At 36.3% G+C, this 11483-nt stretch overlaps 2 protein-coding genes across 8 annotated transcripts; both read right to left on the bottom strand.

Annotated features, from left to right (window-relative positions):
- Window positions 1-1116: 1116 nt before the first annotated feature.
- LOC115456303 lies at window positions 1117-3097 on the bottom strand. The gene is made up of 3 exons (XM_030185319.2): window positions 3006-3097; window positions 2402-2917; window positions 1117-2318 (listed from the first exon to the last, which is right to left on the bottom strand). Exons 2-3 carry the CDS (start codon window positions 2751-2753, stop codon window positions 1519-1521), a joined length of 1152 nt encoding a protein of 383 aa, XP_030041179.2. The 5' UTR covers window positions 2754-2917; window positions 3006-3097; the 3' UTR covers window positions 1117-1518.
- A 727-nt stretch (window positions 3098-3824) lies between these two features.
- LOC115456304 (tubulin glycylase 3A) lies at window positions 3825-10250 on the bottom strand. Of its 7 annotated transcripts, none has more exons than XM_037442032.1 (13): window positions 10232-10250; window positions 9089-9236; window positions 8491-8684; window positions 7995-8182; window positions 7473-7910; window positions 6840-7051; window positions 6673-6763; window positions 6436-6606; window positions 6109-6362; window positions 5693-6033; window positions 4436-5606; window positions 4239-4352; window positions 4143-4152 (listed from the first exon to the last, which is right to left on the bottom strand). In XM_037442032.1, the coding sequence occupies exons 2-11, from the start codon at window positions 9210-9212 to the stop codon at window positions 5568-5570; spliced, it is 2052 nt and encodes a 683-aa protein (XP_037297929.1). In that variant the 5' UTR covers window positions 9213-9236; window positions 10232-10250; the 3' UTR covers window positions 4143-4152; window positions 4239-4352; window positions 4436-5567. The 7 variants fall into 7 exon arrangements, with proteins under 7 accessions (XP_037297932.1, XP_037297929.1, XP_030041181.1 ...); XM_030185321.2 differs by lacking the exon at window positions 10232-10250 and adding an exon at window positions 9515-9677 and having other exon boundaries at window positions 7995-8170; XM_037442034.1 differs by lacking the exon at window positions 10232-10250 and adding an exon at window positions 9515-9677 and having other exon boundaries at window positions 5506-5606.
- Between the last annotated feature and the right edge of the window lie 1233 nt (window positions 10251-11483).

Raw genomic sequence — 11483 nt, forward strand, 5'->3', positions numbered from 1 at the left:
CAAAAACTACTCGACGGATTTTAACGAAACTTGGTACAATTATTTTTCATACTCCTGAGCTGGTTATAGTATACTTTTCATCACGGTACAATTAACAGGAGCAGAGCAGTGAAGGGACATGTTGGGAAAACGGGAGAAGTTACTTCATTTTTTAAGCTTCCGTCGCGTGTGCAACCTTAATGGTTAAAGCTACACAGAAATTATGTATGACGGAAATGTTCTCCTTAAAATTAAATAAAAAATATCCCACGACAGCATATGTCTATCTTTTATGGTTGACTCACAATAACACGTGTAACTCCCGATAGCTTAGCAGTTCGAAGCTTTCTCATTATATTTGTCTACTCTTACGTTTATAACACTCTCAGTCATCCCTAATTAAAAAGTTAACATTATTAAATATTCCATAAAAAAGAATCATAGAAATCGGTATAGAAACACCAAAGTTATACATGAAATACGCTAATAATAAGCCATCACGCGTGAATACTGAATCATGCTATATGCTTCCTTCGATTTCACCAGGATCCCATCATCAGACTCTGACCGGACAATCGGACCACCTTTTTTTTTTTTTTGATTTCGCGGAGAAAGTCCCTTATTACTACCGCCCAGCCTTCGTGGGGGGCGACTGAGCGGTTATGCTGGGGTAACCGTGCCTTACGTCCCGGCGTTGAGCCGCCCGGATTTGATGGTGACCTTCGGGCGACCGCCGGGCCGAGTCCCTAACCCTATATACAACTTAACCTATGCACGGCCTACCAGCTAAAACTCCGCGGTGGCCCTCTTCGGCGCATTAGTGACGGCTGCGGGCTTCCCCATACATTAAAAAAACATCCCGACAAATTGAGTACCTTCTCCATTTTTGAAGTCCGAAATCCACGCGGGCGAAGCTGCGGGCGGAAGCTAGTTCTTAATATGTCTAAAATAACCGCTAACCTAAGTTACTAATCCATGAATGACATTTACGTGTGTCACGGGAATATAACCTTATATACTACATAATAAAGTTATTTTTCCGCGACACGCGTAATGTCATGTTCGCCGGCAAACATTCCGATGCTTTAAACTATGCAAGTTTAAGTAAAGAACCGAAAAATAAATAAAAATCTTTAATGTTTCTCGAAAAGAATTTTATATTGCATTAAAAGATGAATATGGAATGTGATTAATTATTATTCTATTGAAATTATTGCTGGATTTTAGGGGAAAAACTTATTGTTTTTCTATAGGTCGTGTTCACTTGCGCCTGGTTGGGCTAGCACACTTAGTGGATGCGATCTTTTAAGTAAAATGAAAAAATTCTAAAATTACTTAAACCCGCTTCCTTCCTCTTTGATGACCTTTAGCGGAAACATGCCAGAAATTGCATTCTTTACTAGCGTCACCCTAAGGTGACGCCTTTGTCGGTGACGCCCTTCAATACCTAAGTATAGCTTAATACGAATTGTATGAATTGTTGAATTGTAATATGCAATTTATCTTAAACGTCTAAGAATGCTTTGTGTATAGTTCTCTCTAATATTCTTTTTCTTTATCGTGTATAAATGAAATTATCTTGGATGTTGCTTTTAACATATTGTCAATTGATTTGCATTTAGTGTTCTGTTTTTTACATTTTTTATCAATTTTTTCCATTTTTATTATTGTCGTCAAGTCACGAATACTTTTTTCCACTGGGTTAATTTCTGCACAACTTCCTTTACCATTTGGACCGTCATCTAATTTGCTAAACTTAAACAATTGCTGGTTACCTACGTTTATTGCTTCAATTGAAGCAAATCGATTATAAGATTTCTTCAACAAAGATTTGATATCAGTTACACTTTTCACACTTTGTAATGAAGATTTTTTTCTCTTTATGGAATGTGATGATGAAGTTTCACGTTTGACATTCGATTTTGAACTACAACTTGGGTCTGAAGTTATTCGATCCAACAATTCTTCTAGTTGCTCAGTTATAACAGTAGCAGCGACGGTCAACTCTAATTCAGATTTAGTATTATCAACATATGTTTCTTTTTCTTTTTTATTTGTGTCATCGAAATCTTCATCGGGTTCCACCATGATATCGATGTCGTAGTGTTCTTTTAGTTTATTTAAAATGGTTTTCACATCGTATTCTTTATCGATGTCGGCATTATCGTATATCTCAGTTAATTCTATATTTCCTCGATAGAAGTACTCGAGTGGTAGACTGTAGCCTCTTACGCTTAAATCAGCTGCTCCGCCGTATCGTGGAATCGTCATCGGCTGACGATAGATACATTCGAATTTGCCTGTCGAAGAGTTTGGATCCGCAGCGAAGTCAATAACAACTGAAAAATGGAGGTGGTCATTATTTTGACATTTAACTTAATCTAAACACTATATTTTATGTTTTTATTTAGTTTTGGTTTACCTTTAATAATATCGCATACTACAGCTGGACAAATCCTGGCTGTAACATGAGTGGTGTGGTTTAAGTCCGGACAAGAATTGATCTCTATTAGCCAGGGCTTATATTCTTTGTCTAGGATAAAATCGCAACCGTATAATTCAAAACGGTTTTTGCATACTGGCAAAGAATCCTGACAACTCAGCATTGTCCCGATGATTGATTTCATCATTCCAGGATATATTATATTATCCCAAACTTTGATCTTCCCAATTCTATTCAAGTATTGTTTATATGTATCTAAATCCCACATGTTATTCTCCGGGAGATCTGAATGTCTTCCAAGGCAATTCGTATATTTCCCTTTGGACTGCATTATTCGTCAAGTGTATTGACTCGTGATAATTTTTGAGGCTGTATTTTTGTGAGCTAAATTTCAAGTAACAATCACGATACATCCAAATTACCAGGGATAGGTACTTGTTACCAAGTAATATTGTCTGATATCGAATTTTGTTTCATGTATCAATAACGGTTCTTCTGCAAATACAAAAATGTTGAGAATTACCTTATAAATTTAAAATTGTTATAGAAATATACAAGTATTTCAAAGATATTATGTGCTTACCAATATATTTTTGTACGACGAATTTGGAATTAGCTTTGTTGAGTAAATTCGTGATGACTCCTAATTTAGAAGCCATTCTGATGCCTCTGCCTCTAGAACAGTGGGCTGGTTTAATAATCCATATATTGTGGCAGCCTTCGCAGCTAAGTTGAGGGCGGTATTTGTGAATCTGTTTCAATAAAAATTTTGCATAGCCTAAATAGAGAGGTAATTTATTATCTTTGTCAACTTGAAAAACGTCATCTTTTGAAATAATGCGATAGTATTTTTTCAAAAACGCATTCCATTGTCCAGGTGATGCGCTGGTAAGAGTACGATCAATATCTTTATGCTGTTTTCGAAATAGATATTCTTTGCATCTATTTAAAGCAAAAACCACTACGTTCATTGAAATAGTTCCTGATTCAACGAATACCGGTCTCTCGTTTGCAACCATTGAGACTATCCATTTCAGTAGACTTGTACACGCAGTGATGTGATAGTCTTTGACAAAGCTTTCAATTTCACCGGAGTCGTAACTATTATAGCTACGAGGCCCATTTACTTCCGCAACGTCTTCGATAAAGAACCAACAATTCCTCTTCATGGAGGAGCATAATCCCTGTTTGCTTGTCCACAAAGCATCGGATTTAAGTTTGTTTACTAAAGTGGTACATTCTTTAGTCATGTCAATTGTAGTGTCACGTTGTTCGTCTTTTGTCCTCCAGATCAAATTAGGACTATATTTTTCCACAAAATTAGATAATAATAGTCTTTCTAATTCACCATGAATTTCAGTTCTGTTAGAAAAAGTGCCATTTCTTATTTTGGATAGGTTCATTTGATTGGGCAGAATTTTTCTCCACTATCCACGCTCTTGTAAAGCATTTCGAACTGCATTACAAGACCCGTAAATTGAAAATATTTTGTGATATTTTATAGCGTTGGCTGCCAAAATTTTAAGTTTTGTATATCGATTAGACCTTGTTTGGCAACTGCATATTACGTAACTTTTTTCTTTAGGTGATAGACCAGTGGGATGGCATATGCTGTTCTGTGCCATGCTTTTTAATTTCCTTTTATCAGCAATGCGAAGCGAACTATTTGCAAATCTATTGAAGGGCGAGAAAAGTCTTCTTACATCTCCCTTATCTTTTACATAACTTCTCTGGAAAATAAAAGAAGCTTAAATATGAACTACATTAATATCATTAACTATTTTGAATACATTACATAGTTTTAGATATTATTTACTTTATTACGTCGATTTCTTTTTTTACTAGCTGCGGCGTCTGTAGTATCTTCTAAATGATCACATGTAATTGACTTTATTTTTCTCTTAAAGAAGAATGACGATTCGTGACTTGCCTAAAATGCCATTGATGCGGGTAACTAATAAGTGATTTTCTGTGAGAATAATTTTAAATAATGAATAGTAAGATCAACTTTACCTTCTTCTTCTTGAGCGTTCTTTTCTTTTTGATTGGCATTGTTATTTACAACGTGTACCATTATTTTTGATGTTATTAGTTTATAATTATTAGATAGTTAATACATCTGACGCCAACAATATACGTACATACGTATATACGTACCTAAATTTTCTATAAGTACTTAACACTTTAGTTTGAGTTATTGCAATTTAATTTGGGTAAAGCGAAATGTAAGTTCATTCATAATACTTAATTGCTCAGATTTGTTTAATTCATGTTGTATTTGAGAATTTGTGATTTGTTTTAATTTTTTTGTGTTACTTTTTGAAAATTTTGATTAAATGTATTGCATGTCAATTTTAGCTTGTCATTATGAGATGAAAAATAATGCTTTGAGTCAAAGAGAATGCTTTGAGTTCAAACTACTTACAACAAAAGGAGGAAAGGTCTAGGAAATTATTGGGTATTTCGGACTGTTTATACATATATTATTCATAAAATAATTAGGTATCAAAGTTTTGTCTAAATATATTTTAATGTCATAAAATTTGAAGGCATCAACAAGTTCCGAGAAAAATAGTAAATTCTTTACTAGCCAAAAAGTACTTGCGTAAAAGATAAGAAACCATTTTAAAGATCACTAATTTGAAACACGGTTTCTTTAAATTTCGATTAGGAAGGAGTGTCGTTTAGCGGCGTTACCACAACCCGATATGGGGCGTAAATAGACGTGCAACTTTTAGAAAAAGTTATCGTTTTCTTCGACCTGTTTTCATTTTTTAATTTACATATATTCCTGCCTATAGCACTCAGTTTTTTGACGGGATCAGACTCGTCATCATTCTGAATTTTGGTCAAATCTAGCATTGATTTATTTTTAACATTATGTGCATTATACTTCGTTTGTCGTATAGGAACTACAGATTCTGAGCTACTTATACATTTGTTCTGGACCGAGATAGTGGAGCGGAGAATGCTGGCCGTTTCCCTTTCCCACTCTGCTGGATCAATATAACAACGTTTGTTACCCACTGATGTGTCCACCCTATCCTTTTCTATTTTACGCGCGGATTCCGTCCGGTATTTACCAGCGTGGTTGGCAGATTGTCCTTCATTAGGTCGACAGCATGAGTGAGGTACGATCCGTCGTTTATATTCTGTGCTTTTTTCTCGTCTTCCTCGGTGTGTCCTAGAAGAGAGCGTGGATGATTTACGACTTTTTGTAGTATTCCTTAATTTAATACCCGATTTAACAGCAGTGATAGCCTGCCGTACCGTCAGTGATTCTTTCGGACCCAGTAAAATACCGTCCTTATTAGTTGGTAGTGCATCGTAGGGATTCAACCACGTGAGGAAATCTGTAATGATTGGCCCATTGTATTCTGATGGTATTGGTTGGTCGTTTGTTCTAATTGCATCTCCGGCCGGTTCGCGTGGTACCAAGGGAGTGACACTTCTGGTCTCATGTCTTTTCTCTTTGGATTTCTTGATCATTTTCTTGCCATTAATGCATAAGGATAATCCAAGGTATGCTGGGGCTTTTGGTATTGTTTGTTTATAGGCTAGTTCAAAAAACCCGGTGTCAGCATCAGGATTGCTTTTTCGATCGAGGACCACTAAAAACAAAATAATAACTTTAGCTGTATAAGATTACAAATAAAAAAAAAAATATGTTCCGACAAGTAACTTACCTTTTATCACGTCCTCCAGGCATTGAGGGCATAGTCGTGCAGTCACCGATGTAGTAGGTGCCAGATCAGGGCTAGAATTTATTTCAATAAGCCAAGGTGTAAAATCTTCTGTCAGCATAAAATCAGCTCCATACAATTCGAAGCTGTTTTGTCGTTTGTCCATAGTCTCTTGACACGCTAACATTGCTCCTATCAAACACTGTTTGATTCCCGGGTAGATTTTTGTATCCCACAACTCGTATTTTCCTATCTGTCTTGAAATATTAATACGCAATTAATTATCTTTGTTCTACGAAGTGATTGTAGCTCAATGCAGGCCATATTTACCGAAGATAAGCTTTGAAGGTGTGACAGTCCCACATATTCTCATCAGGCAATGCTTTGTCTCTGCTGCCGTTATTTTTGTATTTAGTTTGAACGGCATTGTTTGTGAGATGGACTGACTCATGGTAATTGGATAGACTGAATATTTGGGAGCTGAATCTTAAATAGCTGTCTCTGAAAATGAAGTATTGTTTAGTCATAATACAATTTAATTTTCACATTAAAAACTAAATCTCTTACTTGTATACCCAAATTGTTAGTGGCTGGCAGTTGGTAATGAGAAACCATTGTCTTATATCAAATTTGGTGTCGTAAATAACAAGAGGATTTTCTGAAAACAAAATAATAAAATATGTTTCATAAATACTAATAAAATTTGCAATGCCATTAATGAAAAGCGACATTACCGATATATTTTTGGACGACATATCTAGTTTTCTGAGCGGGTATGTTTATGAGTCCTATTATATCCTTTATATTGTTCATCAGTTGAATACCTCGTCCGCGGCATTTATTACCTGGCTTGACGATCCATATATTTAAAACACCATCAATATCAATTTGTGGCCAAAACTTAGTCATAGTTCCCAAAACCTTGGCCGCTTTTCTTTCGAGTTGCCTGAAAATATCAAGATTGTAAGATACGACCATTGTAATTATTCTAGACATAAAACATGTAGGTAACTCTTATTGTATATTTAAGTATATATATTATTATCTGATATCTATAATTTATCCAATGTAAGTATATTATTCTTATGCTTATTTTATTTCCTACTTGTATTATTATTTAGGAAATCGCTATATACAAATCATACAATGAACTACTCTACTAATTGCTATATAGGCTAAACCGACTTCAAAGAAGCAAAGTTAAACATGACGCAAACCGAATTGCGTATTGCGATTTACGACTCATCGTTTTGTAAACGATCTTGATCACGATGGTCATAATTCATTCTGTCTATAAACAATGATCTAATTGCTTACATCTAAACAAATACCGCAGTTATTAGTAATTAACAAATAACTGCAAATACCTTATATTAATATTTTTGTCTTCAATAAACTTGGCATTTTCATGCACCAGTAAATAGTGGTGGGTCAGGAAAAGATCCCATTCGTGCTCCCATACGTGGACTTGGTCTTCCGTCTCGTCTATGTCTTTGTGAGTGAAAAAGGAAATGTATTCATTCAGCCTGTTCATTGCAAACTCTATGGAGCTGAACGGAACTTTTCCATGAGTGATAACGAGGTTTTGTTCACTATTGTTTTGCAATGTACCGGAAAGCCATTTTAGAATACTGATACAAGCCGTTATCCTAAAATCGTCGATGAACTCTTCAAGACTGTCGGAGTTGTGAATGTTGTAACAACGTGGAAATTTTGTTAATGCTACACCTGGCTCGGTATACCAATGCATTTGTGTCAAAGATGTAGTCAAACCTTCTTTCGTAGTGAAAATTGATCTGCAAAATCTAAACATAAAATAAATTACGAGGAGCCCCATCGATATGAAATGTCGATACATTTCATTCGATCATTGAAAACATTAGCATTACCTGCTAATTACAACATCTTTATTGCTAAGTAACCAGTCGTACTTGTCGCGTTTAGTGGTCCATAAAAAATCAACTGAATGGTGTTCCATAAATTTGTAGAGAATCATTCGTTCCACTTTCGACAGCTCCTTGCCAGTTACTTTTTTTGGATCTAAATTTGACGGGGGGTGGCGGACCTTAAACATATCCTTAAAATAAATAATATTAAACTGCATTGTATTTTTTGAGCTGCAAAATATAAATTAAAAAATAGCCATTTACTTATAGCTGCTTGCTTAGTTCCAGTTGTAATAATATAAGTACCATTAAAATTAATTTCCTTAGCTAATGAGATATTTTATAACGTATTACGTGTTTAAGAAATTGGCTTGACCTACATATATCGATAACAATAAGCTTTCCAAAAATATGAGACATTTGTATATAACAACTTGATAGTTTTATGATACATAATTTAATAGCTAAGCATTAAAACGCGTTCCTGATTTGATAGTACCTTATGCGATTCATATTTTTCGACCCAACCGCGCTCGAGTAGCGCTCGGCGGACGGCAGGGAACCCTCCGCCCTTGATCATGAACACCTTGCGCTCCTTCATCGCTGTTTCGGCTATCTTCTTCAACTCATTCCATCTCTCGTTGCTTACCCAGCTCTTGTATTGTTTCAGCTGCTCGGATGATGTTGTCGTTTCTGCGTGTCATATGATTTAAATTTTTTAAAGTGCTGATAAGGAAATCGAAAATGAGGGCATATTCAATTATTGTACTTCAAATGCCTATTATAAAGTACATTTAAATGTTAAAACAAATTTACAATGTTGGTATGTTTGGAATTATCCGATACCTGATTTTACGACAAGTGAATTAAGTATTATTTGTCGTAAAATTGGGTACTTACAGATGTGTTTCGATACCCTAGACACTGAATATTCAAACCCAAAATAAACCCTGAGGCTAGGAGCAGTGAACGATAGTTTTAAAACCCGTGGTTCCTAATATCGCTCCCTAGGCCTCTTTGCGGGACATAGTAGCTGTTGGATATGGTGATGTTTAAATCCTGAATTTTTTAATGTCTTCACGTTAATTAGAACGCACCTGGTCCATTTTCAGACTTAGATAAAGAAATGGCACTCGAAGGTCGCAGTTCCTTCTTGGCAGTGCTGTCTTTGTGCAACTTGGAGTCAGATGCGCTCTCTTCCAGTTCCATCGTTACAGCCATGAGCGTCGCCTGATGTTCACAACCCTGCAACAGATCTGTTGCTTATTCATTTTCAACCTACTTCATGTGGACGTCTTCACCTAACGAAAGTTCACCGTAGACTGGTTTGCTAAATATAAACCATCAGTGCAATAACCTACTTATTTTACCCTACATCGGGAGTCCTTGGTTATCAACGAGGCATCGCGCGCATCCCCGCCTGGCACCTGTACGAATGACGTCACACCCGTGGTACTTTTGCAAATCGTGCACAATGTAGTTACGCGGAAATTAATATGCCCGGATTACGCTTGATTACCTACCCTCTAGTCAGGTCAGCGCTCAGAAAACTAGGTTAAAAGAAACATGAAACATTAATAAAAATAAAATTATTTAAGATTTCTTATCTATTTCAACTGTAAATTTAATCATCTCTCATTTTAGTTACGTCAGTCGTTGCACGTCATCTGAAATATTATTTTGTCAGATTTTGTCATAAACTTTTAGATCTACTATAATAGATGCTTTTTGGAGATGACGGATATCGAATAAGAACTCGAATGGCATTTCAAGCAGTATTGTTGCATTCTTTTTTTTTTATAAATCATTGATCCCAAGTGATTTTTATTCCATAAATAAATAAGTAATTAATCATTTATGTTAAAAATGTTCTAAATTAATAGCATATAATGTATACGGCTTTAGTAATATTCTGAAGGGACCACCTGCCTTGGGTTCAAAAATAGCGGTCGGCCACTGTAAACCTAATCCTACCTATTTCGACGGCCCCAGAACTCCTGTTTGCCGTCCTCCCTAAGATCTCGTGCTGCGGATAACTATTGAGTCTTTTAGACCATTTTATCACAATTAGCTACTACATGTTGCTCGCGGCACCGTACGTATGATATAGCACTCCGCCTAGTGATAAACAGCATCTGCCGCTCGTGGACTTACTTAAGCAATGAAAGAGGCACAGCCAAGCCGTTGCCTACCAGGAGATGAGCACTCTTTTTCAGTCGCGTTTAAAGGACTGTACTCACCGTTCGTCGTTCATAAGTACCTATTAACCCATGTGCTGTCTCGCTTCTTCCCGTTGCCACACAAAATTCGAGACTAGTCAGGCAGCAATGGATAAAGAAGAGTATTAATTAATCTATCGCATGGGTGTGTGTGGTTGCAATAGGTATTTAGCTATAATAAAAGATTCATTGTTCCCCGCGGTCCACTGAAGAATATCCTCCCCTAATCTATTTAAATGCTCAACTATGAAATATCCGTGTTTCAAATTTCTTACAAACCCATCTATGCATTTAAAAAAAGATATTGTTTTGGTTATTTATTATTACGGACTTGTACGCGATCACCCTCGATACTACTGCCATCTAGTTTCAAATCATGGGAACGAATTTTTCAAACAAAATTTCACAAGTAAGTACAAAGTCATGATAATAATTTATATAGCTTGTATTTTACATTCATACATAATATTAAATATTTCTCTTCGCATTATTTACCTTTTACTCCGATCTAAATTACTTAATAGAAATAATTGATTATATAAGCAAGTACCTAATTCCTAAATAAGTGAGAACCTAATACTTGTGCGCTCGGTCTTCACACCGAATGCCCGACCATGCACGGGGCAACATTATGCCGCGACTCCAGTCACATAGTGCAATATGTATATCTCTTGGTTGCCAAATACTCACTGACGACTATAAGGGTTCGCGAACATCTCCCCTCCCTCTCCCTTCCAATCATCCCAACAAAGCTCCTCCTCCTTCCTCTTCTCTTCCTTCCCTTTATCCCCTCCCTTCTCCCTCCCGGGCCCCGTGACCGAATGGCTGCGGGTTACCAGCGTACCGTCTGTTGGCACCCTCAGCTATAGCGGTAGGGCCCACCAAATCTTCATTGGGACTGCCGGGGTTGCTAAGCCGGGGGATCGCTTGTACATCATTAGCAGGGTACCTCCGGTCAAAATCGCGGCAGCTACGTAAAAGCTATCAATAAATAAAATCTAAAGCAATTTTGAATTTTGATCTTTCATTAGCCAATATGAACACTAGGTGGCGTCACATCGCATTACAATGTCAATGAAATATTTTTTCTGAAAGTCAAGTACCTAGTTAATTTTCTATCCTGATTTTTTATAATCATCTACTTACTATATTCTCTCTAATTACAAAATTATTAGTATCTTGCATGGAGGTTGACGTTACAGCGCTAACTTCACTTTATTCCTTGTGATGTTGTCTAAACTGTTATAGCGACAACTACAAAAGTCAAATTTTG

This window comes from Manduca sexta, chromosome 23 (assembly GCF_014839805.1).
Source record: "Manduca sexta isolate Smith_Timp_Sample1 chromosome 23, JHU_Msex_v1.0, whole genome shotgun sequence".
NCBI lineage: Eukaryota > Metazoa > Arthropoda > Insecta > Lepidoptera > Sphingidae > Manduca > Manduca sexta.